Source organism: Penaeus japonicus, unplaced genomic scaffold (genome assembly GCF_977035675.1).
Source record: "Penaeus japonicus unplaced genomic scaffold, GWHDUDI00000001_assembly GWHDUDI00000008, whole genome shotgun sequence".
NCBI classification, from domain to species: domain Eukaryota; kingdom Metazoa; phylum Arthropoda; class Malacostraca; order Decapoda; family Penaeidae; genus Penaeus; species Penaeus japonicus.
In genome coordinates, this window is record NW_028234410.1 from 34,406,084 (window position 1) to 34,433,703 (window position 27,620).

Below are 27,620 nucleotides of genomic sequence, written 5' to 3' on the forward strand. Positions count from 1 at the left end.
GAGAGAGAGAGAGAGAGAGAGAGAGAGAGAGAGAGAGAGAGAGAGAGAGAGAGAGAGAGAGAGAGAGAGAGAGAGAGAGAGAGAGAGAGATTGTGTGAAAGAGTGAGTAAAATTGAAAAAAAAAGAGAGAGAGAGAGAGAGACGAGAAACGGGATGAACGAAAAATTCCATTCTGTTGCGGGTCGGGAAGCAAATGTGCGTGCCGTACCTGTCAGGCAGGAAACTGGCGCAAGCAACCACTGACCTGGTCCAACTGGGAGGAGAGGGGGCAGGGAGGGGGGGAGAAGGGGGACGGACCAACAGGTCTGAGCGAAGGAGAGAAGGGAGGGGGGGGAGGGCGGGAGGGCGGGAGGATGGGACGGGGGCAGCTCTCCGCCAGGCAAGGTTAGGCGCTTTGTTTGCCGTGTTTGGTTAGATACGTGCGCGCTGCGGGAGGCTGTGGCCTATTAATGTTCACTCGATGTTTTTCTTTCTTTATTTTTTTTTCTCTCACTTTTGGTATTGTTTTCTTGTATTTTTTACAGTTATTAATTTCTTGATTTTTCTTTTATTATATTTTTTAGGGGATAGTTAAGTCATCGTGGCCGTTCTTTCGTTCTGTGTACGTTATTTTGTGTATGTGTGTGTGTGTGTGTGTGTGTGTGTGTGTGTGTGTGTGTGTGTTTGTGGGCGTGTTGTAAGTCTGCCGTCGTTTTCTGTCTTTGTGCGAGTAAATGTGAGTCTGTGTTGACATGGGCGGGCGCTTGCAAATATATTTTTGCCTCTACTCTTCCCTTGTCCTCAACTGTCATGTTGCTAAGACGTTGAAAGATCTTGCAAGGCGTGACGGGGGGAGGGGGGGAGAAAAAAGGGAGTTGGGGTGGGGGGTATGGGGGTAAGGGGGGAGGATAAAGAATGTCGAGGAGACGTGGCCATGAGACACCGAGGCTATCTCTCCCCCCCTACCCCCCTCCCTTCCCCTCCCTGCCATCACCCCCCCCCCTCTTTCGCTCAACAAATCATCAGTAGGATCTCGGATTTCTGAAAATCATTCATTCATTCATTCACTCATTCATTCATTCACTCATTCATTCATCCCAGAGTCGCCGAGTAAAGTCCTTGCTTGCCTGTTTGCTTGCGCGGTGCGACGTGGGACTTCCGCTCCTCCTGCAAGTGAGCGCGTAGGAAGCAGGACCTTTCGAGTCGTGTTCCTTTTCTTCCTGTCTCCTCCTTCCATATATCCTTGTTGCTGACTTCCGCGGCGGTGACAGCGAGAAGGACCGGGCTTGTGATAAGAGGAAAACTGTTGTGATTATTCTGATTGCTCTTCTTGTTGATGTTTATTGATAGTGATTCTGTGATTATTGTTGTTGTTATTGTTATGTGAATTGTTGATGTTATTGCTATTATCATTATTTTTTTTTCTTTGTTATCATCATTATTGTAATTATTAATATCATCCCAGGCAATGTAATTAAGGTAATTGATGTAGCTTAGGTTGGCCAAGTCGGTTTTTCGGATTAAGGCGGGAATGAAAAGACAAAAAAAAACATGAGTGAATACAGTGCATAATCCTCCAACAGGTTTTTGAAGGCTCTCTGTATCATGCCAGCGGGTTTTCTGTCTGCCTTGTGTCTGTTCACTGCGCTTCTTTGTCTGGATGTTTAGGGTCGCTCTCTCTTTCCCATTGTCTTTCTTTTTTTAACTTCTCCTCTGTCTTTCTCTTTCTCTCTTTTTCTATTTCTCTGTCTCATGCTAGCTCTCCCCCCTCTCTTTCTCTCTCTTTCTCTTTCTCTGTCTCTCTCTTTCTCTCTGTCTCTCTCTTTCTCCCTCTTTCTCCCTCTTTCTCTCTCTTTCTCTCTCTTTCTCCCTCTTTCTCTTCCTTTCTCTCTCTTTCTCTCTCTCTCTCTCTCTCTCTCTCTCTCTCTCTCTCCCCTCCTTCTCTCTCTCTCTCTCTCTCTCTCTCTCTCTCTCTCTCTCTCTCTCTCTCTCTCTCTCTCTCTCTCTCTCTCTCTCTCTCTCTCTCTCTCTCTCTCTCTCTCTCTCTCTCTCTCTCTCTCTCTCTCTCTCTCTCTCTCTCTCTCTCTCTCTCTCTCTCTCTTGCTCACGGTCTTTTGTTCTATTGTTCTCATTATTGTTAGCGAGTGATTGAGTGATTGATATAGTGAGTGAGAGTGAGAGGCAGAGAGAGAGAGAGAGAGAGAGAGAGAGAGAGAGAGAGAGAGAGAGAGAGAGAGAGAGAGAGAGGGAGCGGGAGCGGGAGCGGGAGGAATTAATGTACACCGGGCCTTGTTGCATAATTCGATATACCGAGCACAAATATTACAGATATTGCAGATGTGCTAGATTGCACCAGTGCAACCATAGTGGCATTGCGGTGTTGGAAGGATGGGGTGAAAATACGTGATCGTAGTGATTTTAAAGAGAGAGAGAGAGAGAGAGAGAGAGAGAGAGAGAGAGAGAGAGAGAGAGAGAGAGAGAGAGAGAGAGAGAGAGAGAGAGAGAGAGAGAGAGAGACGGAGGCAGTTTTTCGCTTCACTTGGTTGTTCTTGGCGCTTTACTTTTGCCTCATTGTGAATGTGGCCTTGTGGTATGGGTAGAACACAACGCACGGAAAGAGTGTAAGGCATACTCGCTCACTCACCCACTTTTTCTCCTTCTCCGTTTCTCTCTCTCTATCTCTATCTCCTTCCTTCGCCCTCTCCCTTTCTCTCCCTTTTTCTCGCCCTCTCTCTTTCTTTCTCTCTCTCTCTCGCCCTCTCTCTCTTTCTCTCTTTCTCTCTTTCTCTCTCTCTCTCTCTCTCTCTCTCTCTCTCTCTCTCTCTCTCTCTCTCGTCTTCGGGGGTCTCTCTCTTCCGGTGGTCTCTCTCTCTCTCTCTCTCCTCTCTCGTCTCTCTCTCTCTCTTCTCTCTCTCTCTTCGCCTCTCTCTCTCTCCTTCTCTCTTTCTCTCCCCCCCTCCTCTCTCTCCTCGGGCGTCTCTCTCCTCGCTACTCACCCTCTCTCTCTCTACCCCTCCCCCCGTTTCCTCTCTCTCTGTTCTCCCCTCTACCCCCTCTCGTCTTTCTCCTCTCTCCTCTACCCCCTCTCTCTCTCCCTCTCTCTCCATTTTTTCTATCCTCACCTCTCTCTCTCCCTCCCTCTGTCCTCATTTCTCCTCCTTCCCCCTCTCTCTCTCTCTCTCTCTCTCTCCTTGCCTGCCTCTCTCCCTCTCTCCTTACCTGCTTCCCTCCCCCCCCCCCCCCCCTTATCCAGTGAAAACCTACCAAGGCCTAAAAATATTCGCTGTGGTCAGCAAATACCTAAGACTCTAACAGTGTTATTGAGCCTTCTTGGTGTTTATTTATATTTGTTTATTTATTTTGTATTCTTACCCCCCCCCCTCTCTCTCTCTCTCTCTCTCTCTCTCTCTCTCTCTCTCTCTCTCTCCGTCATCCGATCTTCTCGTCTCTCTCCTCTCTCTCAGCTTCTCGTCTCAGTTTCTCTATCTTCTTTCTCTTTCTCATTTCTCTTTTCTCTTCTCTTGCTCTCTTTCTCTTCTTTCTCTCCTTTCTCTCTTTTCTCTATTCTCTCTCTCGCTCTCTCCTCTCAGTCTCTCTCCTCTCTCCTTCGTCTGCCTCTCTCTCTCTTTCTCTCTTTTTCTCTTTCTCTATCTCTCTATCTGATAATGGCTGTGTCCTCGTTTAACCTAATTGGGACATCGGGACACTTGAATGACGCGTGCTCTAATTTTAAAGACGAATGGTTAATGAGAATAAGATAAATGTAATAAATGAGTAAATGATTTTCTATCGTTTTGTTGTGTGTGAATTGATTTTTTTTTTTGGAAGAGCATTAAATGGTGTTAAATTGGGTCATGTGTTAATCAACGAAGAAGAAGATTGTGTAATAGCCACTTTGATGTTTTGGAGATTTTGCACTGAAGGTAATGCAGAGATCATGTGATGAAATGATTCTCCTTTTTGATGGGAATTTACCGAGCATTCTGACGAGTACTCTCGATGACCTTTGACCTAGCGAGTGAATCCTTGAATTTACAGTAGAAGTACTCGGTGTGTTGTAGAGCTTCCTGGCCTTGGCATTTCAAGGATTTTTTCAGTCCTGGCTGAACTGAGCTCTCAACGGTGGTCTTATCCAGGGGGAGGATTATCACTTGACTATATCGGGTCGTTCCCCTTTCTCTGGAATTTTCTTTTCTCTCTTTCTCTCTCTTTTTGTGTTTTGTATTGTTTGTTCTTCTTCACTGTTTTTTTTCTTTTGTTATGTGGCCTTTTTACTTCCTGTTTCCTGTGTTTTCTCCTCCCTCCCTCCCTCCGTCTGTCCGTCCGTTCGTTTCTCAATATAGTTTGCGACTATTTTGGATTTATTGTATATGTGATAATATATATTATAAATGAGAAGTGTAATGATATATATTGATATAAGATAATATAAATAACGAAGATAGTGCGCGAAGAAGTAAAAACAAATAACGGTTATTATTCCGGATCTTTGTATCTCTCACATACCTCAAACCAGCGCTTTGATATGATTTGTATACACGCGTGTGTGTGATTGCGTCAATATTCCAGTGCATGTTTATCTCCGGGTGTGAGGCTTCCGTATTCCGCTGTGTAAGGTACATGTCAGTACAACGTGACAGACAATCAGACTAAAGGGGGTGAGGGTGGGAGGGGCTGCTAATACGATCGTCGTATGAGTGGCTTCACCCGCGGCGCTCTGTCGGGAAACTCTGCGGACGGCAACCCAGCTTTCACTCGTGTGAATGTCGCTGTGTATTTTTGTGTTCGTCTTCATCTTCTTGTTATTGTTGTTGTTGCTATTTTTGTTACTCATATCATTATTGTTGTTCTTGTGATTTCTATTATTGGTATTTTTGTCATTATTTTTTATTATTATTGTAGTTGATATTATGATGATTTATTTTTTATGATATGATTTATGTACGTGCATATGTGTGTATGTGCATGTACGTGTGCTTAGGGGGGGGGGGGGGGCCTACGGATTTTATTTCAGTATTTTTTTCAATAACATGTCCATACATATTTTGTTTTTCTCGGGGGGGGGGGGGTTATAAAACCGGTTTGTATAATTCTTGCCCCATTCTAGTGATTTGCTAGAGGTTGCTTACATTTTCAAACTGACCTTAACCTTTAAGAAATATATCCGTCGTGGCAAAAATATTAGAAAATGATAGGATAACACGCGCGGTCAAGTAGAGTATGACTCATAGCACATGTGTACATTGGCTTTTAATACAGTACACTTACCTCAATGGCTGTGTGTGTTCTCTACGAGGTGTTTTGTGTTCGATCACGCATTCACTTGGAATTTGTATTTTTTTTTTTTTTTTTTTTTGTTCAATGAGTCACAGGTTTATGAATGCCAGTTGCAAGTTGCAGTATTTGTGTGTGTGTTTGTGTGTGCGCGCGCGTGTGTGTGTGTGTGTGTGTGTGTGTGTGTGTGTGTGTGTGTGTGTGTGTGTGTGTGTGTGTGTGTGTGTGTGTGTGTGTATGTGTTTGCCGATGTTATAGTGTGATATATTTCAGACATGTGATTTAGCTGTGTTGCAATAGGAGTCCTGTCATCAATTGAATGGTTGTGAGTTATGTGTTGACATTATTTTTGTTTACATGTTTTGCGGTTTATTTGTTTGTTGAAGATGTAATGATATTGGTAAAGCAATGGGGAATGGAGCTATGGCATCAGCGATAAATGCCTTGATATTGTATTTGCGTGTATGTATGTGTGTAAACTTAAATATATTGACGTAGGATGTAATTTGTAAATGATTTGAAATGAAGAATAAAGGAATTATTTAATTTGGTATGTTTTGATCAACAACACGGCTTTTAAAATGCTAATTATTTGTTAAAATTTAGGGAAAAAAACGAAAAAATATGGGGTTGGTACATTTTTTGTATTGTACAGTATATTTTTTGTTATAACATATATAAAAATATATATATATATATATATATATATATATATATATATATATATATATATATATATATATACATAGGTATATATAGATGATATATAGATATAGATATATATATATATATATATATATATATATATATATATATATATATGATAGTGTATATGTATAAGACATAATCCAACCTACACAAAAAGGTAATTTTCCTTCTCATCGAAGAGAAATTAATGAATTCTACGAAAATGTGCGAATAGCGTCAGGGGTTGACGTCAATCGTGGGGGGAGTGGGGGGTAAGGCAGGGGGGGGGGGAGGGAAACAAAAATTATTGGTGACGGGACTGTGCCAACGGCGCCCTCGAGGTGGGGTGTTGCGTTGGTGTGTGTTTATTTTGAAATACCTTCTTTCCATTTTTTTTTAATGGCGTAAGACGTATCTTTTTGATTACGTGTTGCTAATCCATCCTATTTCATTCCAGTCTACTACAGAACTTTATATGATTATTAGAGTGTGTATGTTGCAAGAAGTTACGCTAATAACTTCTCTTGCAACTTCTGCAACAGTCTGATTGTGAAAAGCTTGAAAGATGGCTCGCTCACTTGTCCAGTTCACCCAGTGACTGACAGACGTGTCCATCCACTTTACGGAAAGGTATTTTTTTCAACCGTGAAGATGTGACTGTCGAATCGTGTGACTGAGGCGGGACTTTTACCCCCTCACTAAAATATAATATCAACTTGGCCAAGATTGGTCTTTAGATTTGGCCTTTAATTAAGGTAAGAGACGGAAATGTCACTGTGCAATCCTGAAACTTGAAAGAAAGAAAAAAAAAGTATATGGATTGGCCAGTTCCAGTGAAGTGATTTTTGAAGTGACTTGTGTGGTGATTTTGAGGTGATTTTTAAGGTCACGAGGATTTTGATTTGTTTATTCAAAGATACAGACTATATGAATGTTTAAATAAAAAAAGGAAAATAAGAGAAGATTGAGAAAGAAAAAAAAAGAGTCTCTTGGAACTTGTGAGTGCTAGGAACCACATACAAAAAAAAAAAAGCAAAAGAGATAGAGAGAGAGATTGCTTGCGTCACGAAACCCTACGGAACACGCCCCGGAACCTAACAGAACCCCACGGAACTCTACGGACACCCCCCCCACCTCACCCCCACCTACAATCATCCCCGAACCCCTCTCCGCCCCGCCGGCCCTGAGACCGCATGAGCCTCGAGTGCTTGCGATGCTGGTGGTGGTGGGCGGAGGGCGGAGGTGCAGGTGCTGCGCTGCTGCTTCCTCCTCCGAGCGTGGTCGTCGCCGCGGCCTCCCCGGCGTCCCTGGTCGTCCTGCTCCTCTGCATCGCCTTCTTCGTCCACCCGGCGTCCGCCTTCGTTAACACCTTCGATAACAACAGGTAATGCGGCCAACGGGACGAGCGCGTCTTGGGTTGGGGTTTCGGATGAGAGGGAGGGAGAGAGAGGGGAAGAGGGAAGAGGGAAGAGGGAAAAGAGAAAAGAGACGGGAAGAGGGAAAAGAGAAAAGAGACGGGAAGAGGGAAAAGAGAAAAGAGACGGGAAGAGGGAAGAGGGAGGAGGGAGGAGGGAGGAAGAGAAAAGAAACGGGAAGAGGGAGGAGGGAGGAGGGAGGGAGAGAGAGGGGAAGAGGGAAGAGGGAGGATGAGAGGGAGGGAGAGAGAGGGGAAGAGGGAAGAGGGAGGGAGAGAGGGAGATAGAGATATAGACAAAGACAGACAGAAATTGTATACGTGTGTGTCTTCACGAGTATTGGGGTGGACTCCACAATATACATGGATTTAACATACATTCAAGGCACTAAAAGAAATACATTGATCATGCAAACGATCAAACAACTCCAGACTAAAGTATGTAACCCCCCATCCCCCCACACACAAGAGACACAGTATACCGGTCCGTAACGAAATCCCGGCGTCATGAGGGCCGTCATAAACACGTGGGGTGTGTGTCGGGCAAGGAAGTGATCGGGCGACGACGTCCTCCTCCGCCCCCGCCCCCGCCCCCGCCCACGTCACCCACCTTCGCTCTCGGGGTTTCCTCTCGGCTCGCCTTCTACTTGTTGATCTTGTTTGGTCACTTTTCCTGTTTGTTAGTTTTTTTGATAGTTAGGGTTTTGAGATCCTCCTCCTCCTCCCCCTTTTTACCGATTCATTTTTTATAAACATATATATATATATATATATATATATATATATATATATATATATATATATTTATATATCCATATGCCATACATACATGTATAACATACGTACAGAAATACAGACATACATACATACATACATACATAACATACATACATACCTACATACATACGTACCTACACACCACACACACACACACTTCACACACACCACACACACACACACACACACACACACACGACACACACACACACACACACACACATATATATATATATATATATATATATATATATATATATATATATATGTCTAACTATCTGTCTATATACAGAGATATACATATATATATATACATACATATATGATATAATATATATATATATAATATATAATATATATATATATATATATATTTATATATATATGTATATATAAAACAATATATACATCATATATATACATATATTCATATCTATCTACATAACTTATACATAGGTGAATATATATATATATATATATATATATGATATACTATAATATATATATATATATATCTATATATATATATAGGTATGTATGTGTGAGTGTGTTGTGAGTGTGTTGGGTTGTGTGTGTGTGTGTGTGTGTGTGTGTGTGTGTGTGTATGTATATATGTGTGTGTGTGCGCGCGCGTGCGTGTGTGTGTGTGTGTGTTTACGTCTTCGAATTCTAATAGTTAAAACATTTTTTTTCGAATAGTGTTTAAGAAAATCTATTCATAAAGAAAAAATCTCGTTTATTTACAATTTATTTTTTTCTTTTCTTTTCTGTTCTCGTTTTCCTTCTCACTCTCGTGTTTCACATTCCCGGTATCGGCGGGAGAGGTCACGCTATACGCAGGTTCTTTTCCGTAGTTTGTTATCCGCGTCCCCTTCTCGTGTTATCTCGTGTTGTTGAAATACTACGCTTTCGATAATTGCCCGTTGCTTGTCGGGTCGCCTCGCTATCTCTCTTTATCTTTCTTATCGCTTCTGGGAGATTTTGTTGTCATTTTGTTTTGTTTTGATTAAAGTTATTTTCTGTAGGTGATTCTTTGTTTTTTCCCTTTTTTTAATCTTGGTGGCTGTGGTTTACTTTTTCACTTTCGATGTTGTTTCTCTTGATACTAATATTTGTTTTATTTTCTTATCCTATTTCCCCCTTTCTCTTCCTTTCCCGGTCTGCCTTTTCCTGCTCCCTCGGTCGGTCATCCTTCTCCATCTCTCTCTTCCTCTCCCTCTTCATCGTTCCCCTCCTACCTCCTTTTTCTCTTCCTCTTCCTCCTTCTCCTTCTACTTCTACTTCTACTTCTACTTCTACTTCTACTTCTCTCCCCCCTTTCACTCCTTCTCCTCCTCATCCCACTCCTCCTCTTCCTCCTCATCCCACTCCTCCTCCTCCTCCTCCTCATCCCACTCCACCACCACCTCCACCCCCTCCACCCCTCCACCCCCTCCACCCCCTCCGGCTGTTAACTTCGAAGGTGTGTGATTACTCCGAACACCTGGCGAATGGTCGAGGCATCGCGGCGCCGCTGCTGGTGTGGATTTGCATCTTGCTAAAGATGGATATCACGCTGTGTGGATGTGTTTGGGGAGGAGGGAGGAGGGAGGAGGGGTTAGGTGTGTGTGTGGGTGTGGGTGTGTGTGGGGGGGGGTGTACGTGTGTGTGTGTGTGTGTGTGGGTGTGTGTGTGTGTGGGTGTGTGTGTGTGTGTGTGTGTGTGTGTGTGGGTGTTTGTGTGAGTGTGTGGGTGTGTGTGTATGTGTGTGTGTGTGCGTGTCTGTGTCTGTACAGTGCATTTATTATGCATTTATTGCTTATCGCTCATCGCTTTCTGTGTGTGTGTCTTATATATGTAAGAATAATTATGAGAGTACATATTGCTTATAGATTTTTTCTGTGACTGTGTTTACTTCTAAATGATTAATTTTCAACATCTATGACGTCGGTAGACGGATGTAATCCATAGTTCTTTGTGTAAGCAGGGCGAGGTGTCAGGCACGAAGCTCAGCACGTGACAAAGTACACACACATACATACTCACAAATAGAATGGAATAAAATATGCAATCTCGGATGGACATAAAATTGTGTTAAAATGTGCAGGTGTTGTATATTTATTTATAGCAGGTTTTTCTTGTTTGTTTGTTTGTTTGGGATCTGTGTGTGTGTGTGTTTGTGTGTTTTCGAGTGTTTGTTTGTGTGTTAAGCTGAGAATGACCGATTTCCATACAGTTCTGAAACCTTACAAGGGTCCCAATGTACGCAGTTAAAACACTTCCTTATATTCACGTAGAATCTATTTCCCCGCACAGGTGTCCGTACTCGTATGTATATAATATTATCTTTATCTATCTATATATCTATCCATCCATCCATCCATCCATCCATCCCATCTTACCTCTCTTCTTCCTTTCCTTCCTCCGTCCCCTCCCCTCTCCTCCCCTCCCGCATCTCTCTCACACTCTCACCCTCTCCCATCCCTCTCTTCCTCCCTGCCTCTTCCCATGCTTCTCTTCTTTCCTCCCTCCACCCATCCTTCCCTTCTTCTCTCCCTCCCTCCCTCCCTCCACCCATCCTTCCCTTCTTCGCTCCCTCCCTCCCTCCCTCCATCCTTCCTTCCCTTCTTCTCTCCCTCCCTCCCTCCACCCATCCTTCCCTCCCTCCCTCCCTCCACCCATCCTTCCCTTCTCTCCCTCCCTCCACCCATCCTTCCCTCCTTCCCTCCCTCCCTCCCTCCACCCATCCTTCCCTTCTTCCCTCCCTCCACCCATCCTTCCCTTCTTCCCTCCCTCCACCCATCCTTCCCTTCTCTCCCTCCCTCCCTCCCTCCCTCCCTCCCTCCCTCCCTCCACCCATCCTTCCCTTCTCTCCCTCCCTCCCTCCCTCCCTCCCTCCCTCCCTCCACCCATCCTTCCCTTCTCTCCCTCCCTCCCTCCCTCCACCCTTCCTTCCCTCCCTCCCTCCACCCATCCTTCCCTTGTTCTCTCCCTTCCTCCCTCCACCCATCCTTCCCTTCTTCCCTCCCTCCCTCCACCCATCCTTCCCTTCCCTCCCTCCCTCCCTCCCTCCCACCCACCGGGCGGAGGGAAGGGCGAGGGCAACACCCGAAATCTCTCTTCCTTCTTTGCCAATCAGTTATTGACCCTCTCCGCCCAAAGACCCCGTTTATGGCGTCCTGTTTTTGTTTCTCCTCCTTTGCTCTCTCCTTTGATTTGCTCGCGCTTTCTGCCTCTTTCTCTCACTTTTTCTCCTTTTATCTGTTTCTTTCTCTCTTTCGTTCTTTATCTTTCTCTACTTTAATTTTTCCTATTTATTTTTATCTTAATTTAATCTATTCTCTCTCTCTCTCCCTCCCCCTCCCCCCCTCCCCCCCTCCCTCCCTCCTCCCTCCCTCCCTCCCTCCCTCCCTCTCTCCCTCCCTCCCTCTCTCCCTCTCTCCCTCTCTCTCCCTCTCCCTCCCTCTATCTCCCCCTCTCCCTCCCCCTCTCTTTCCCCCACTCCCTCCTCCACTCCCTCTGCCCCTCCCCCTCTCCCTTCCCCACTCCCTCCTCCACTCCCTCTGCCCCTCCCCCCCTCTCCCCCCTACTCTTTACCTGCATCCCCATGGGGCCTCACGCTGTGTCTGGCGGCCGCCACTCGAAAGGGGAAGGGGAGGGGGGGGGTTAATTTCGTCATTTTTTCCTCTTCTTTTCTTTTCTTTATTGACACTCATAATTTATTTTCTTTCCCTTCCTTACATTTTTTTTTCTTTTATTTTCTACCCTTCCTCCGTCCTTCCCTCCCTCCCTCCACCCATGTTTCCCTTCTTCCCTGCCTCTTCCGATGCTTCTCTTTCCTTTCTTTTCTTTGCTTTACTTTCTTTCCTTTATTTTCCTTTCCTTTCCTTTCCTTTCCTTTCCTTTCCTTTATTTTTCTTTCATTTTATTTCTTTTTCTTTTCTACCCCTTCCCTTCATGTCCTTTTTTTCTTTCATTTCCTTGCTTTTCCTTTCCTTTCCTTTCTTGATTTTTTCTTTTTTTCTTCCTTTTGATAAGTATGTGAAACTATTGACGCATATAAGATGTAGGAGTGGGAAGTGTCCGGGGCATACTGGGGGGGCGAAAGAAGAAAAAGGTACGGGAAAGAACGAACTCGAGAAGAGGAAGCAAGGAGGAAGGAGGGGGAGGGGAAGATGTAGGAGGGGGAAGGGGGGGGAGCAGGAGTTGGAGGAGGAGGGTTTGTTCTCTCCCGGGATGTGAGGAGTGGGTGGGGGTGGGGGGTGAGGGGGAGAGCGGCGTAATGTGCTTGCCCTGTGCCTATAATGAATTAATGTTCCCCATCGATATAGATGGTTGCCTAGCTGCCTTTTTTTTTTTTTTTTTTTTTTTTTTTTGTGTGTGTGTGTGTGTGTGTGTGTGTGTGTGTGTGTGTGTGTGTGTGTGTGTGTTTTGGTGGGGGGGGGGGGTATTCGACTTCCGCTTTATAAAGTGTAGTTTAATCTTTATTTTTTCTCTTATTTTCTCTCTTTTTCGTCAAGAAGTGGATGTGGATTTGAATGATTTTTCCTTTTATGTTTGATTATCATGATAATAATTATGCTTGCTTGGCCTTGTATTATGTCGGTGGGAGGGGGGGGGGGTACGGGGTCATTGTGCAGTTATATTTCTAGTTGTGACTCATGGTCTCATGACTGGTATATTTTCCTCGGTTTAGGGGGAAAATCTCTTAATATCTAATGTTGCTTTATCTTTGTGAAGACTTGAATCGACATAATCGCGTGGGATCATCTGGGCGTGACGTGTTTTCCTCCCGCTTCAGAAGTCGAGGATAGATGTTAATCCGCCACCTCTAGCCCCCCCCCCTCTCTCTCTCTCTCTTGCCCGCTCTTCTCATCCCTCTCTCGTCATCTCTCTCCTCTTCTTCTCTCCTCCTCCCCTCCTCTCTCTCAGCTCTCCTCCGTCATCTCATCTCTCCTCTTCTCCTTCTTCTCCCCCTCTTCTCCTTTCCTCCTCTCCTCACCGTCCCTCCGTGCCTCTCAGCCTCCTCCCTCACCTCCCCTCCTCTTCCTCGCTCTCTCCTCTCTCCCCCCCTCATCCTCTTTCCTTTCTCCTCGTCCCCCCCTCATCCCTCCTCATCTCCCTCCCTCCACCCTCCAACTCTCCTCTCTCCCCGTCTCCCTTCTCCCCAGTTCTTTCCCCTCTCCCCTTCCTCCTCCTCTTCCCGCCCTACTTCTTTCATCTCAGCTCGTCCTCTCGCCTCCTCTCTTCTCTCTCTCTCTCTCCTTCTTCATCCTATCTCCTCTCTCTCTCCCCGTCTCTCGCTTCCTCCTCTTCGTTAGCCTCTCTCTCTCTCTCTCTCCACTCTCTCTTTCTCCACTCTTTCTCTCCACTCTCCTCTCTCTTTCTCTCTCTCTCTCTCATATTTCTTTCTTATCTCTCCCCTGTCTTCCCCTCCCCTTTTCGTCTCCCCTCCGATTCCACTTTTTTTTTCGTTTACCTTGCCGCCCTTCGTAAAGACTTATTTGTATCCTTTTCTCTTTCCTTCTCCCTATCCCCTCATTTCTTCCCTCTTTCTTCCCCTTCCTCTCCCCATTCCTTTTTCTTCCCCTCCATCTTTTTCCTTTCTCCCTTTCGTTTTTCCGTTCCTTTTTATAGCCACAGAAGGGGGGGAGGGAGGAGGGGGTGGGTGTGGAGAAGTGGATGGGTGTTGGGTAGGGGGGAGAGGTGGTGTGTAGTAGAGGAGGATAGCGAGGAGTTGAGAGGTATTAGTGAGTGTGTAGTGGGGAGGAGGTATAGAGTTAGTAGGAGTAGTGTTGAGTGGGGAGGGTTGTAGAGTGTTGGAGAGGAGTGGTGAGTGGGGAGAGGTAGGAGAGTTAGTTATTTTTTATTTTAAAAAGTATGGAGTAGTTAGTAGGTGAGGTTAAGCTAATACGTAGTGAATAGGTGGCGGTTCGAAGTGGGGGTGTCGAAGAGTAGTAGGAGGTCTTTAGTTAGCAGTGATTGTGGTTAGCTTCGTTTATCGTCTCTTTTAGGACTGATTTCTGGTTTTAATCATACGAAAGACCTTCTTTCTACTCTCCTTCTAAACTTCTCCTTTCTCTCAACCTTTTCCCCCCTATCTCTTCCTTAATAATCTAATAGCCCTCCCCTCTCTCCCTCCGCCCCAATCCACCCCCCCTCTCCCTCTCCCTTCTCCTTTTCTCCCGATCCCTCCCTACAAGTAAAAATAAAAAAAAAAAAATAAAATAAAAAAAATAAAAAAAAAAAGAACAACAAAAATCAATAAAAATAAAGAAACCTCAAGTAAAAAATTTAAATATAATCATAAAAAAGATTCATATAAATTCATTATTTTAGTATTAATTTATTTTATAAATATACTATAAAAGATACTTATTTTATTTTTATATATTCTTTTTAATTTAATATTTATCAATACTATATTATTTTATATTAATAATTTTCATATACTAAAATATATATCATCTTTTTTTAATGAAATAAATATTCTTCCTTTTTATATTTGTTAATTAAATTATATATTATTTTATTTTTTACTTTTATGTTTTTTTTTCTTTTTATTGTTTCTTTTCTTCTTATTTCTATTTTTTTTTACTTTTTTTTTTTTTTTTTTTTTTTTTTTCTTTTTTTTTATCTCTCTTCTTTTCTCTCTGTTTTCCCCTCCTCCCTTCCTATCCTCCCCTCCTCCCCTTCCCGCCCTATCCTCCCTCCTCTCTCATTCCTCCTTCCTTCCGTTCCGTTCCGTCCTTCCTCCTCCTCCTCCCTCCCTTTCCCAATTCCATTTCACTTTTCCTACCTCCCTTCTCTCTTCCGTATCGCCTTCCCCTCCCCCTCCCTCCTTCTCCTTTCTCCCCTCCTCCTCCTCCCTTCTTCCTTCCATTCCCTTTCCTTCTCCTCCCTGGTCCTCCTCCCCTTTCCTTCCTCCCTTCCTTCTTTCCCTTTTCCTTTCCTTCTTATTCCGCTCTTCCTGACATATCCGCTCTTCCTTCATCCTTCCCCCTCCTGAATCCTTATTCCCCTGCCTCTTCGTTCCCCCCTCTTCCTCTCTTCCTCTCTTTTCCTCTCCCTCCTTATTCCTTTCCTTTCCTTCCTCCCGTTTTCTTCCTTTCCTCTCCGCTCCTTTCCTTCCCTTCCCGTTCCTCTTCCCTCTCCTTCCTTTTCCTCCTCCTCTTCCTTCCTCCCTTCTTCTCTCTTATCTCCTCCCTTCCTCCCTTCCTTCCTTCCCCCTCTTCCTCCTCCCATCTACTTCTCTCTTCCTTCTCCTCTACCCTCTCTCCTCCCCTTACCTCCTCCTTTCCTCCTCTCCCTCCACCCTCCTCCTTCCTTTTTCCTTTCCTCGCCCTCCCTCCTCCTCTATCCTCTCCCTCTCCCGTCCTCCCTTCCTCCTTCCCTTCCTCTCGTCCTTCCTCTCCTTTCTCCTCCCTCTTCTTTCCCTCTTCCTCTTCCTTCCGACCTTCCTTCTTCCTTCCTCATCCTTTCTCTCCTTCTTCTCCTTCTTCTCCTCCCCTTCCCTCAATCCTCTCTTCCCTCGGGATCCGCCCATCCCCTTATCCTCTTTCCTCTATCCTCTCCTTCCTTCCGATTCCTTCTCTGTCTCCTTCCTTCCCTCTCCCCCTCCTCCCTCCTTTTTTCCTCTGCCTCCCTCCTCGCGAGGCTCTCGGCACCTCCCAAGCTCCTCTCCCCTCCCTTCTCTCTCTTCCCCTCCCTCCCCCACCTCCCCTCTCTCTCCCGCTCTCTTCTTCCCCCTCCTCCCTCCTCCCTCTACCTACCCCTTCTCCCGTTCTCTCCCCCTCTCCTCCCTCACCCCTCTCGCCTTCTCCCTCCTTTCTCCCCCTCACCCTCACCCTCCCCTCCTCCTCTCCTCTCCCCCCTCCCTCTCCCCTCCCCTTCTCCCTCTCTGCCATTCTACTCCCTCACTGTCCTTTCTCCCCTACTCCCTTCCTCCCTCTCCCTTCTCCCCTCCTCCCTTCCTCCCTCTCCCTTCTCCCTTCCTCCCTCTCCCTTTTCTTTCCGTCCTCCCCCCTCCTCTCCCCTTTTTTCTCCTTTTTTTCCATGTTGCTTCTCCCCGCCCTACCCCCTCTCCCTTCCCCCCTTCCCTACCCATTTCTCCTCCTCCCCCTTCAGTCTGCCCTCCTCTCCCTCTCCTTCCCCTTCTCCTTCCTCCTCTCCCCCCTCTCGCCCTCCTCTCCCTTCTCCACGTCCCTTCCCACGTGACTTCGCAGGCGTTCCTGGTACTGAGTGGGACTACCTGGCGTGACCTGTTCTAATCCCTGGAGCGTGTTCTAATCCCTGGAGCGTGACTCGGGGCGGTCGGGATGGGGTGGGGGTGGTGGCGGGGGGGGGGGGGGTGCGGAGAGTGACTCAAGTCGGGACAAGGAATGAATGGCGAGAAGGAATTAAGAGGAGGAGGAGAGAGGGAGGGAGAGGGAGAGGGAGAGGGAGGATGTGGGATTAGGGGGATAGAGGGAGGGAGTGAGAGTAGTGAGAGGGGAGAGAGGGGGAGGGAGTGAGTGAGTGAGTGAGAGAGGGAGGGAAGGAGAGAGATGCTCGAGAAGCAAGGAAGGAAAGAAAGCTGTAAACACACGTTCCCAGAGACGACATCCCAGACTCCCGTGATAACAAGAATGACTCCTGCTTGTTAGTTATTATAAGACATAAACAAGTGATACTGAACCACGCTCCCCCTCCTTGCTCCCTCCTTCCCTCTCCTCACTCTCTGCCCCCCCCCCCTTTCTTCTTTCTTTACCCTCTCCCTTTCCCTCCTCATTCTCTGCTCCCCCCCCTTCTTTACCCTCTCCCCTTTCTCGTCCCTTTCCCTCGTCATTCTGTGTGCCCTACCCCCCTCCCACTGTTTCTTTTCTTCTCTTTCCTCCCTGCCTCCCTCTCCCTCTCTTCTTACGTTTATCTCTCGTCCGCCTTCTCCCTTTCTACCCCCTTTATACATAATGCCAGCCACTTCTCTCTCTTTTCCCCTCTCCACCTTTCTCCCTGCCTCCCCCCCCCCCACTCCCTTCTGAGTGGGAGGATGAGGCGTTTATAGTGGGATCATTCCTCCCTCTTTGCCACCCCCTACCTCCTCCCTCTTCCCTCCTTTCCCCTCCCTTCCCCTCCCTCCCTGTTACTCTCCCCTTGCCACCTCTTATTCCACTTCCCCATCTCCCTGCCACCTCCCCTTCCCCTTTCCGCCACCCCCACTCCTTATCATCCTTTACTAGCCTCCCCGCTTTATCCTTTTACCCCTCCTCTCTTCCTCTCTTTCCCCTCCCCCACTCTCCGTCAAGGATATGACCCGGAATTAAGGATATGTATATTGGAGGATCATCGGTTCGGATCTGATGTTGTCGTCTTTTCTTCTTATCCTTCTCTTTTATGATTGTGTGTATGTGTGTGTGTGGGTGTGTGTGTGTGTGTGTGTCTCTCCTCTCTCTATGTTCTCTCTCTCTGTGGTCTCTCTCTCTCCTCTCTGTGTAGTTGTGTCTGTGTGTCTTGTCGTGTTACTTGTCTTCATCTAGTCTCTCTCTCTCTCTCTCTCTCTCTCTCTCATTCTCTCTCTCTCTCTCTCTCTCTCTCTCTCTCTCTCTCTCTCTCTCTCTCTCTCTCTCTCTCTCTCTCTCTCTCTCTCTCTCTCTCTCTCTCTCTCTCTCTCTCTCTCTCTCTCTCTCTCTCTCTCTCTCTCTCTCTCTCTCTCTCTCTCTCTCTCTCATCTCCCCGTACCCCCTGATGTCACCGCCCCCTCTAGGAGGCGGATAGTCCCGAAAGTGTCGTGGCAGCGTGTACTGGAGGCTGGGCATGTAGGTCACGGTCCCGCCAGCCTCCGGCCCGGCCCGTCCCGGCTTGGCTCGACGCATTCGGCTCGCTTGTTTATGTGACGAACGCGAGGGGGTGGGGTGGGGTAGGGTGGGGTAGGGTAGGTGGTAAGGGGGCGTGGTAGTGGTAGTGGGGTGGTGGGGGTAAGGAGGAGAGGATGATGGGGTGGAAGGAGGGGAGGGTGGTGTTGGGATCGATCTAATTAATACCCGGGCACTCTCACTGCCTACCTACTCCCTCTCCTCCTGACCCCCCCCCCTTTCCACCCCCCGCCCCCATAGTCCTTTCTCCTTCGTTCCTTTTGTTGTGTTTTCGTCGATTTTCACTCGTTTTGCTTATTTCATACCTGTACTTTATTTTTATTTTTATTCCATATGGTAGAGGTGGGCGTGTGTGTGTGTATATGTGTGTGTGTGTGTTTGCCTATGCTTGGGTCATTGAGTGTGCGCGCGTGTACGTGTCCGAGTGCATGTGCGTTAAGCTCGTGATGTTTGTATATCTTTGTCTGTCAATAATATGTCTCTTTCGCGCGCGTGTCATATCACGTGTTGTCTCTCGATCTCATCAGATTTTCCGAGCGATTGGCCAATCCGTATTGCATTTTCTCGTTATTTGTTGATCGTTCGATAGGACGTTGTTGTGTGGATAACCTCATTGCAGAGATCAGGATGTATTTGGCATTTGGTAATGATTTGTTTATTGTTTATAAGGCTGAGTGTTGCAATGGCCTTACTTTTTATTACTTTTTTATGATTATATATATATTTTTTTAGTCTTTAGTTTTATTTTTACTTTTTTTTTTTTGGTAATGTTAACGTGAATTGATATCACGAGTGTTATTAATTATGATTTCTTAATTTTTGTGGATTAGAGGATAACAATAATATCAACATGATCATTATCATCGGTATCGTAGGGTTTATGCAATGTTGATTTAATTGATTCAGCGGATTAGGAGGTTGGAGGAGGTCATCAAATTGATTTTAAAATGAGATTTGTAATAAACTTTCTGATGATCTGATAACATAAGGGGGATGAAGATGGTGGGGAGGTATTAATAAATTCTTGCATATATTCGTAGTTCGCGTTATTATTATTATTATTATTATTATTATTATTATTATTATTATTATTAATGTCGCAGTGGTTGTTTTCATTGCTATATGGTGGATTATCATCGTTATTATTGTTGTGATTATCATCATTATTGTTATCATCAGTGTCACCTCCATCACAATCAAGTCACCATACCACTATGATGATGATGGTGATAACCATCATTATCACAACCACCTTAGCGACGTCAGCTTGCGCCGCACGTGAAGGAGGGCGAGTGAAGCCGCTAGCGAGCCGGGTAACGCCGCATCCGGTTACGCGTCGCGGCTTGCGGTCCAGACACAGCGGCGACGGAGAGCGGCGGTTGGCTATATCGGCAGAGACGCGGCAGCTTGCGGACGCACGGACGGCAGGTTACGCGGTATACGGCTACGCGACGGGCTCACGCGGTGGATTTGGGGACGAACGAGTCGAGGCAAAGGTGGGGGCGGTGGGGGATGAGGGGGGGGTGGGGGGGTAGAGGGCGAGTAAGGGAGGGGAGAACTTTGAGAGGTTGAGTGGGAGGGAGGGTGGGTGTGTGAGGGGAGGGGGAGAGGGGAGGGCGGTGTGTATGAGGAAGGAAGGGTTAGGGAGGGTTAGGGAGAGTGAGAGGGCCGGATCGGAAGTGGGAGAGATAAAGAGTGTGAAGGAGGAAGCAGAAGGGAGGAGGGAGAGAAGGAGGGGAGGGAGTGGGAAGAAGGAAAATCTATGAGATATCTGACTTATAGGAATGTTTCTCGAGGAGTGTGGTTGATCACACACACACATGCACACACACACACACACACACACACACACACACACACACACACCAAAAATAAGGCGGGGGGGGGAGGGCATAGCCAACAACGGTCATTAAAAACCTCATTAAAAAAATCTCTCTCGCCACCTCTCCTCCGCCCGCCCGCCCACCCGCCGCCCACACCGCCCACAGTGAGAATACAGAGGCTCCCTTTGTACAGCGCCCTCTCGCAGTCGCATCGGGGCTGGGGCCGAGATAAGGGACGCCCTCTTGAATGACGCTTCAGTGGGTGTGCCTCGGGGAGAGGGAGGGAGGGGGGGGAGGCGTGTAGGTGAAAGAGGAACTTGTAGGGTACGTTTTGCGCTCGCTCTCTCTCTCTTTCTCTCTCTCTTTTTCTCTCTTTCTCTCTCTCTCTCTCTCTCTCTCTCTCTCTTTTTCTCTCTCTCTTTTTCTCTCTCTCTCTCTCTCTCTCGCTCGCTGTCTCTCTCTCTGTCTCTGTCCCATTATATATATATATATATATATTTATATATATATATATATATATATAATATATATATATATATATATATGTGTGTGTGTGTGTGTGTGTGTGTGTGTGTGTGTGTGTGTGTGTATATACATATATATGTACATATATATATATATATATACATACATACATACATACATACATACATACATACACACACACACACACACACACACACACACACACACACACACACACACACACACACACACACACACACACACACACACATATATATATATATATATATATATATATATATATATATAGAGAGAGAGAGAGAGAGAGAGAGAGAGAGAGAGAGAGAGAGAGAGAGAGAGAGAAAGATTAAGACAAACAGGCAGATAGATAAATCGATAGAAAAGGAGAGAAAGATATGACGATAAAGATTGAAAGAGAGAGAGAGAGGTCTCACAAATTATCTTAATTTGCTTCCTCGTTTTCCTTCGACGAAAACAACCATTGTCTCGCGCAGACAATACTGATTCTTGTTTTGTAGTCAAAGCATATCAAAGAGAGAGATATGGGGGAAAAGGGAGATATGAGGAGAGAGGGAGAGGAGAGGTGAAGAGAGAGAGAGATAGTTATGAAGGGGGGGGGGGCAGAGAGAGAGAGAGAGAGAGAGAGAGAGAGAGAGAGAGAGAGAGAGAGAGAGAGAGAGAGAGAGAGAGAGAGAGAGAGAGAGAGAGAGAGGCGAGCGGGGAGCAAGTATGGTAGGTATGAGTGCTGTTATGTACCTTCACCATCGTAGTGTTTTGAAACCTGTGCTCTCTCATTCACTCTCTTAGCCGTTGTGTTATTTGTGTTTGCTCAGTTCTAGGAAAATAATACAGAGGCGCAAGAATATCTATATTTACACACACACACACACACACACACACACACACACACACACACACACACACACACACACACACACATATACATACTTGTATAGGTGTGCCTGCATAAATCTATACTCGTAAGAAGATAGACTGCGAGCGAACGATTCGGGAGTGCAGACCGGTGAATGACCGGATGGCTAAGGTAGTCTTAAGAAAGTAGATGGTCCAAGAAAACAGCTGATCTAAGAAAATAAAGGTAGTCTAAGAAAATCGTTCTAAAAAAGATGGTTTCAAAGAAAATAGAGCAGTCCAAGAAAACAGGTGATCTAAGAAAATAAAAATAGTCTAAGAAAATCGTCTAAAAAAAGATGGTTTTAAAGAAAATAAAGCAGCCTAAGAATACAGGTGTTCTAAGAAAATAAAGATAGTCAAAGGAAATCGTCTAAAAAAAAGATGGTTTCAAAGGAAATAGAGCAATATGGACGGAGGGGGGGATGGGCTTGGAACTTCGAGAAGGGAATGTAAAGAGCTCGAGGCAGCCACGGTGCTACTCCAACGGGCAGCTTTAAGCCCCTCTCTTTCTCTTTGCACGCCTACTCCAACTCCTATGAATCCTTATCCTGCTCTTCTACCTCTCTGCATCCCCCTCCCCCCTCCCTCCCCACGCATACACACCTCTTACATTCTTCCTCCTGGGTTGATTCCTTTTGGGCTTCCCCCCCCCCCTTTTTTTTATCTTCTTCCTCTTCCTCTTAGTCATTTTCTTCTTCCTTCATCTCTTTCTCTCTTCCTCCGTTTCCTTCCTCCTCTCCCTTCCTTCTCCTCCAACTCCTCCTCCTCCTTTCATTTTTTTCCATCTCCTCTTCTTCCTCACAATTCTTCCTCCCTCATCCACCTTTTTTGCCCCCCAAAAATACAGGTTAAGAATGGTAATTACGCCTAGGGTGAAGTTAATTCTCTCTCGCTCTCCTTCTCTCCCTCTCTCCCTCTCTCCCTCTCTCCCTCTCTCCCTCCCTCCCTACCTCCCTCTCTCCCCCTCTCCCCCCTCTCTCTCTCTCCTCTTTCCTCTCTCCTCTCTCCTCTCTCCTCTCTCCTCCCCTCCCTCCCTCCATCTCTCTCTCCCCTCCCCATCTCTCTCTCTCTCCCCTCCCCATCTCTCCCTCTCTCTCCTCCCCATCTCTCCCTCTCTCTCCTCCCCATCTCTCTCTCTCCCTCCCTCCCTTCCTCTCTTTCTCTTTCTCTCTCTTTCGTGAGATTGATTTGTTTTCGGGGATTCGCCTTTGACCTTTGGCAGCGAAGGTTCACATGCGAAGGTGATAGGAAGGGTGCTGATTAGGTTGCTTTTGAAGGGGGGAGAGGGAGGGAGAAGGAGGGTAAGGGAGAAGGAAGGAGGGAATGATTTAAAGGGAGAAGGAAGGATGGTGAGAGGGAGGGAGGGGGAAAGAGGTGAAGGGAGAGGGAGGGAGGAAGGGAGAAAGAGGTGAAGGGAGAGGGAGGGAGGGAGGGAGAAAGAGGTCAAGGGAGAGGGGGAATATGGGAGAAGGAGGAAGGGAATGAGGAATGATAGAGAGAGGGGAGGGGGGGAAGGAATGATAGGGAGAAGGAAGGATGGTAAGAGGGAGGGAGAGAAGGAGTGATGGGGGAAAGGAAGGATAAAGGATAGAGAGAGAGAGGGAGGGGGAGGATGGTGAGAACTAGGAAGGGAGGAGTAATAGGGAGAAAGAAGGATTGTGGAACAATAACAGACTCTAATGGAAACCTAGACAAGAGGAAGAAACAGTAATAAGTACATCGCAAGCGGTTTTGTGCCGAGAACAGACTGAACAAAGAGGAGTATTGGACGTAATGTATGCGAGTGTGTGTGTGTGTGTGTGTGTGTGTGTGTGTGTGTGTGTGTGTGTGTGTGTGTGTGTGTGTGTGTGTGTGTGTGTGTGTGTGTGTGTGTGTGTGTGTGTGTGTGTGTGTGTGTGCGTGTGTTTGTGTTTGTGTGTGTGTGTGTGTGTGTTTGTGTTTATTTGCACATAGGAGATTTGTATTCTATGGGGACCATATTCTGGGCAACTATATGTGATATGTAATTGTTAGGATTATTCTAATTGTTATTATTGTTATTATTTGTTATGCTACCAGCTGATGGTGTTTTTATTAATAACCATCAACGATAATTATTGTTATTATTGCTGTTAGCAATGGTAGCGCCACTCAATAGGAAGGTCCAAATACAGTTGGGTGTCGGATCACCCTGTGTGATTAAGTCTCCGGACACACACTCCAGATTTAGTATCGCACTGTCTCTCCGACTCTTGGCTCTTCTGTCTCTGCTTTTTATTTTTTGTTTCTTATGTTATCATCTCTGTCTTTATCTATTCATGTTAGCTTTTCCGTCTGGCTCAGTGCTTATCTTGTCTGTTCTTCTCTATTTTATTTTTTTACTTCTATTTTCTTTATACCTTCATATTTACATGTTAACTCTCCTCTCTCTCTCTCTCTCTCCTCTTTCTCCCCCTCTTCTCTCCTCTTTCTCTCTCTCTCTCTCTCTCTCTCTCTCTCTCTCTCTCTCTCTCTCTCTCTCTCTCTCTTCTCTCTCTCTCTCTCTCTCTCTCTCTCTCTCTCTCTCTCTCTCTCTCTCTCTCCCTCTCTCTCTCCTCTCTCTCTCCTCTCTCTCTCCTCCCCCCCCCCCCCCACCTCTCTCTCTCTCTCTCTCTCTCTCTCTCTCTCTCTCTCTCTCTCTCTCTCTCTCTCTCTCCCTCTCTCTCTCTCTCCCCCCCCTCTCTCTCTCTCTCTCTCTCTCCCTCTCTCTCTCTCCCTCTCCCTCTCTCCCTCTCCCTCCCACGGAGTACCCCCCCTCCCCCCAAGAAAAAAACAACTTGCCAACGCGACATTTGAATACGCGAACAATATACAAAGTTACACATATGCACGCGAATATGACCTTTACGTGCAATATGCACAGCGGTTAAGATCCGACGCCAGAATGGTGTGAGGAGTTGGCGTGGAAGGTTCGCGATCGAGGAACCTTCCAGACGCAGGAGGAGAAAGTTGCTTCTTGGCGCCACACACTCCGCGGGGAGAGTGAGTGACCTGGTCGGAGGTATTGTGAGGGGGGGAGGGGGTAAGGAGGGAGGAGGGAGGAGCGGATAGGGGAGGTAGGAGAGAGGAAGCGGTAGGGGTAGGGGTAGGGGAAGGAGGAGAGAGAGAGGGCACGGTTAGGCATCGGATTATGTAACTTGATGGATGGTTTTATGTGTGTGGGGGGGGGGGAGGGGGGGAAGGGGGCGGCAATTGCTCACTATACGAGGATGTAAGTTTGTGGTATGGGTAGGTATGCTGAGAAGCATATTATATTGTGCCACGTGTCTTTGCATACTTTGTGACATGGGCCTTCGCATGCTAAGGTATGCATATATTGGTTTTTGCTTTTGCGTTTGTTTGCTTCCGTGCTTGTTTGTTTTTTTACAGTTCCAAGAATGAGGACGAGATTGAGGGAGGGAGGGGGGGGGTGTCATCCCCGTGTGATTGATCAAATCTTGTGACAAACTGAAGAGTGTTTCCTGGTAACGCGATGCTGCAGATTGCACACTTGGTGGGTTGGGTGTGGGTGTGGGGTAGGAGGTAGGGGGATGAGAGGGAGGGAGTCCAGGAGATGAGGAAACAGGGAGTTGGGTGGGGTGTGGGATGGGGGGGTAGAGGATTAGAGGAACGGTAGCGAGTTCGCATTATGGGATTTCCTGCCATTTTCGGTTTTATTTGGGATCTCTCTCCTTCATTTCGATCTGTTTGTCTCTTTGTCTTATTTCTTATTCGCATTTATGATGATGACACAGCAACAGCGCAAACAACGTCATCAGTTCCGGTATTTGATCCGCAAAGCTGCGCCTCAGAATAAGCTCTTCATTTCTCATCGAGCATTTGTCAGACCGGCATTGTTTTTGTCGTTCGTGTATTTTATCGTACGCTCGAATGCGCGTCATTTTGTTTATATTAAACCCCGGATACGTTTCCCAATTTGCCTAAACACCAACGCTCGCCCTCAGCCACACGCGGCCGTGCACGTGCGTTCGTAAATATAGCCGGGAGAGAGGAAGCAGTCAGACAGGTGTAATGGACACTGCTTGATTAACCGCACGCTTGTGCACTCGCGCGCGCTCGCTCTCACACCGACACGTCGCGGCGCAAAAGACACTTGTTCGGTTTTTTTTCCGATGAAAGCACGGATGTAGGGTGAGGTGTCGCTTGTGGGTAATGTAGGAATTCGCGCCTGCACTCTCGTGGACATGCGAACGCACAGTCCCTTACATATGCACACACACACACACACATACACACACACACACACACACACACACACACACACACACACACACACACACACACACACACACACACACACACACACACACACACACACACACACACACGCTCATTATTGGTATTTTATCATTTCCTCCCTTTCTCTTCTTCGCCTCCTCGTCCTCCTTCTCCTGTTTCTTCTTCGCCCTTTTCTTCTTCGGTGGAGATATAAACCCGAATCTGCCAGATGCTGAAAGTTATGAGATGAGCTTGCTGGAGCCTCGCATGCAAACGCACTTTCAGGCACGCGCGAGCAAGCAGCGGTTTCTCGAAAAATTGAGGACGTCTCCCAAGCGTCACATTGATCCCCTTAGTCACCATTGTTTTTATGAACGTCATCATTACCATTATCGTTGCCTTGGTTATCGTCATTGACATTGACGCCACTATGATCATCGTCGTCGTCATAATTAACATCATCTGCATTACCAGCATTATCATTATCACTATCATCATCAGCATCATCATCATCACTATCATCAGCATCATCACTATCACTCATCATCACCATCATCACCATCATCATCAACACGTATGGCTCGATTTTTTTTTCTTCTCTCCCATCCTCTGGTTAAGAGAAAGGAACTTTTGTTTTACCGATGCTGTTGATAAATTCAGTCGAGTGGACGAGCCACATCTGGCATGGAAGCCAACTGTTTCGCTTGAATTTCGCGTAAACACGGGATTTTTTGATGACACGATTTTCCTTCCGAGTATTCTGGAAGATTCGAAGATTCTCGCTCATGGTCGCTTTTGTTAGCTCTTTCTCTCCCTCCTCTCTTTTCATCCATTGCGCGCTCTCTTCTCGTCTTTTTTTTTTCCTTTTTCTCACCCCTATTCCCCTCCCCCTTCTTGTCATCATCCTCTCCTTCCTTTTCCCTTCTTTCCTCTCTTTCTTTATCCCTCTCTCTCTCCCTCCCTCTCTCCCTTTCTCCCTCCCTCTCTTTCTCCCACCCTCCTTCCCTCCATCCCTTCCTCTCCCCCCTTCTCCCTTCCTCCCTCTCTTTCTCTATCCCTCCCTCCCTCTCCCCCCTTCTCCCTTCCTACTTCTTTTTCTCTCTCCCTCCCTCCCTCTCTCGCATCTCTCGCATTTGCCAACCCACGTGTCTAGAAACCAAGGGTGGTCGACACGGTTGGACCCCTACAATTTAACAGTGTCAAGAAGCCGGTCTCGTATGTGGACATATGGCGTCTTAGTGATTGATTATATATTATTTTATGTGGGTATGTATGTCATGCATGAGACAGAGTAAGAGGGAGAGGGAGAGGGAGAGGGAGGGAGAGGGAGGGAGAGAGAGAAGGAGAGGGAGAGAGGGAGAGAGAAAGAGAGAAGAGAGAGAAAGGGGGGAGGAGAGAGAAAGAAAGAACGCCCGACCGAAAAAGAGAAATATGCATCAGCCTCTGTGAACAACATTGCCCTTTCACTTACCCACATTACTCATCTACTCATCGACCTTTCTTTCTGAATCCTAATCGAACCCGAATCCGAAATCATCATCTCGGTTGTTGAGTTGCCGCGTCTCTTGCAACAGAATCGACCTAATGTAGTTCATGGCCAGGCAGGCACTTCGCAGGCATTGCACACATTGCAAGTGAACTATGCGAGTAAAAAGTAAAAACTAGGAAAAAAGAAAAGAAAAACGGTTGCTACGGAAATAGAGTGAGTGAGGGAGTGAGTGAGAACGAGTGAGTTAATGCGTGAAATGAGTGAAATGAAAGAGAACGGTTGCTACGAAAATAGAGTGAGTGAGTGAGTTAGTGATCGAGTGAGTTAGTATGTGAGTGAGATGGTGAGTAAGTTAGTAAGCGAGTGAGATGGTATGTGAGTGAGGTAGCGAGTGGAAGAGCGAGAGAGGGAGGGAGTTACCGAGCGAGTGTGAGTGAGTGAGTGAGTGAGATAATGTGTTATTGAGTGAGTGCGGTGATGAATAGTCTGCTAAATTAACCCTCGCGAAATCTGATACCCGAATTCGTAAACACTTTTTTTTTTAACGGAGATACAGGTAAGGAGGTCGAGGCACGATTTATTGGTGTTCTATTGAATGTTTTGTGTAAGGCGCCCATATTTATAAATCATATTCGTTGCATTGTTCGTTTTGGGGAGATCGATCCACATGTTCAACCAGCATCTTGGGTCTTTGCCCCCCTCCCCTCTCC

General features: G+C 46.4%; 1 protein-coding gene across 3 annotated transcripts in view; it reads left to right on the plus strand.

Annotated features, from left to right (window-relative positions):
* Positions 1-27,620, plus strand: part of LOC122247085 (uncharacterized) — a 112,446-nt gene that overhangs the window by 41,873 nt on the left and 42,953 nt on the right. The window contains exon 2 of one of the 3 annotated variants that reach the window (XM_043006079.2): positions 6,398-7,324. The exons of the other annotated variants lie outside the window; for them this stretch is intronic. Coding sequence (XP_042862013.2) covers positions 7,134-7,324 — 191 coding nt within the window. The 5' untranslated portion in view covers positions 6,398-7,133. The remainder of the gene's footprint in view (positions 1-6,397; positions 7,325-27,620) is intronic. 3 annotated transcript variants of the gene reach the window in all.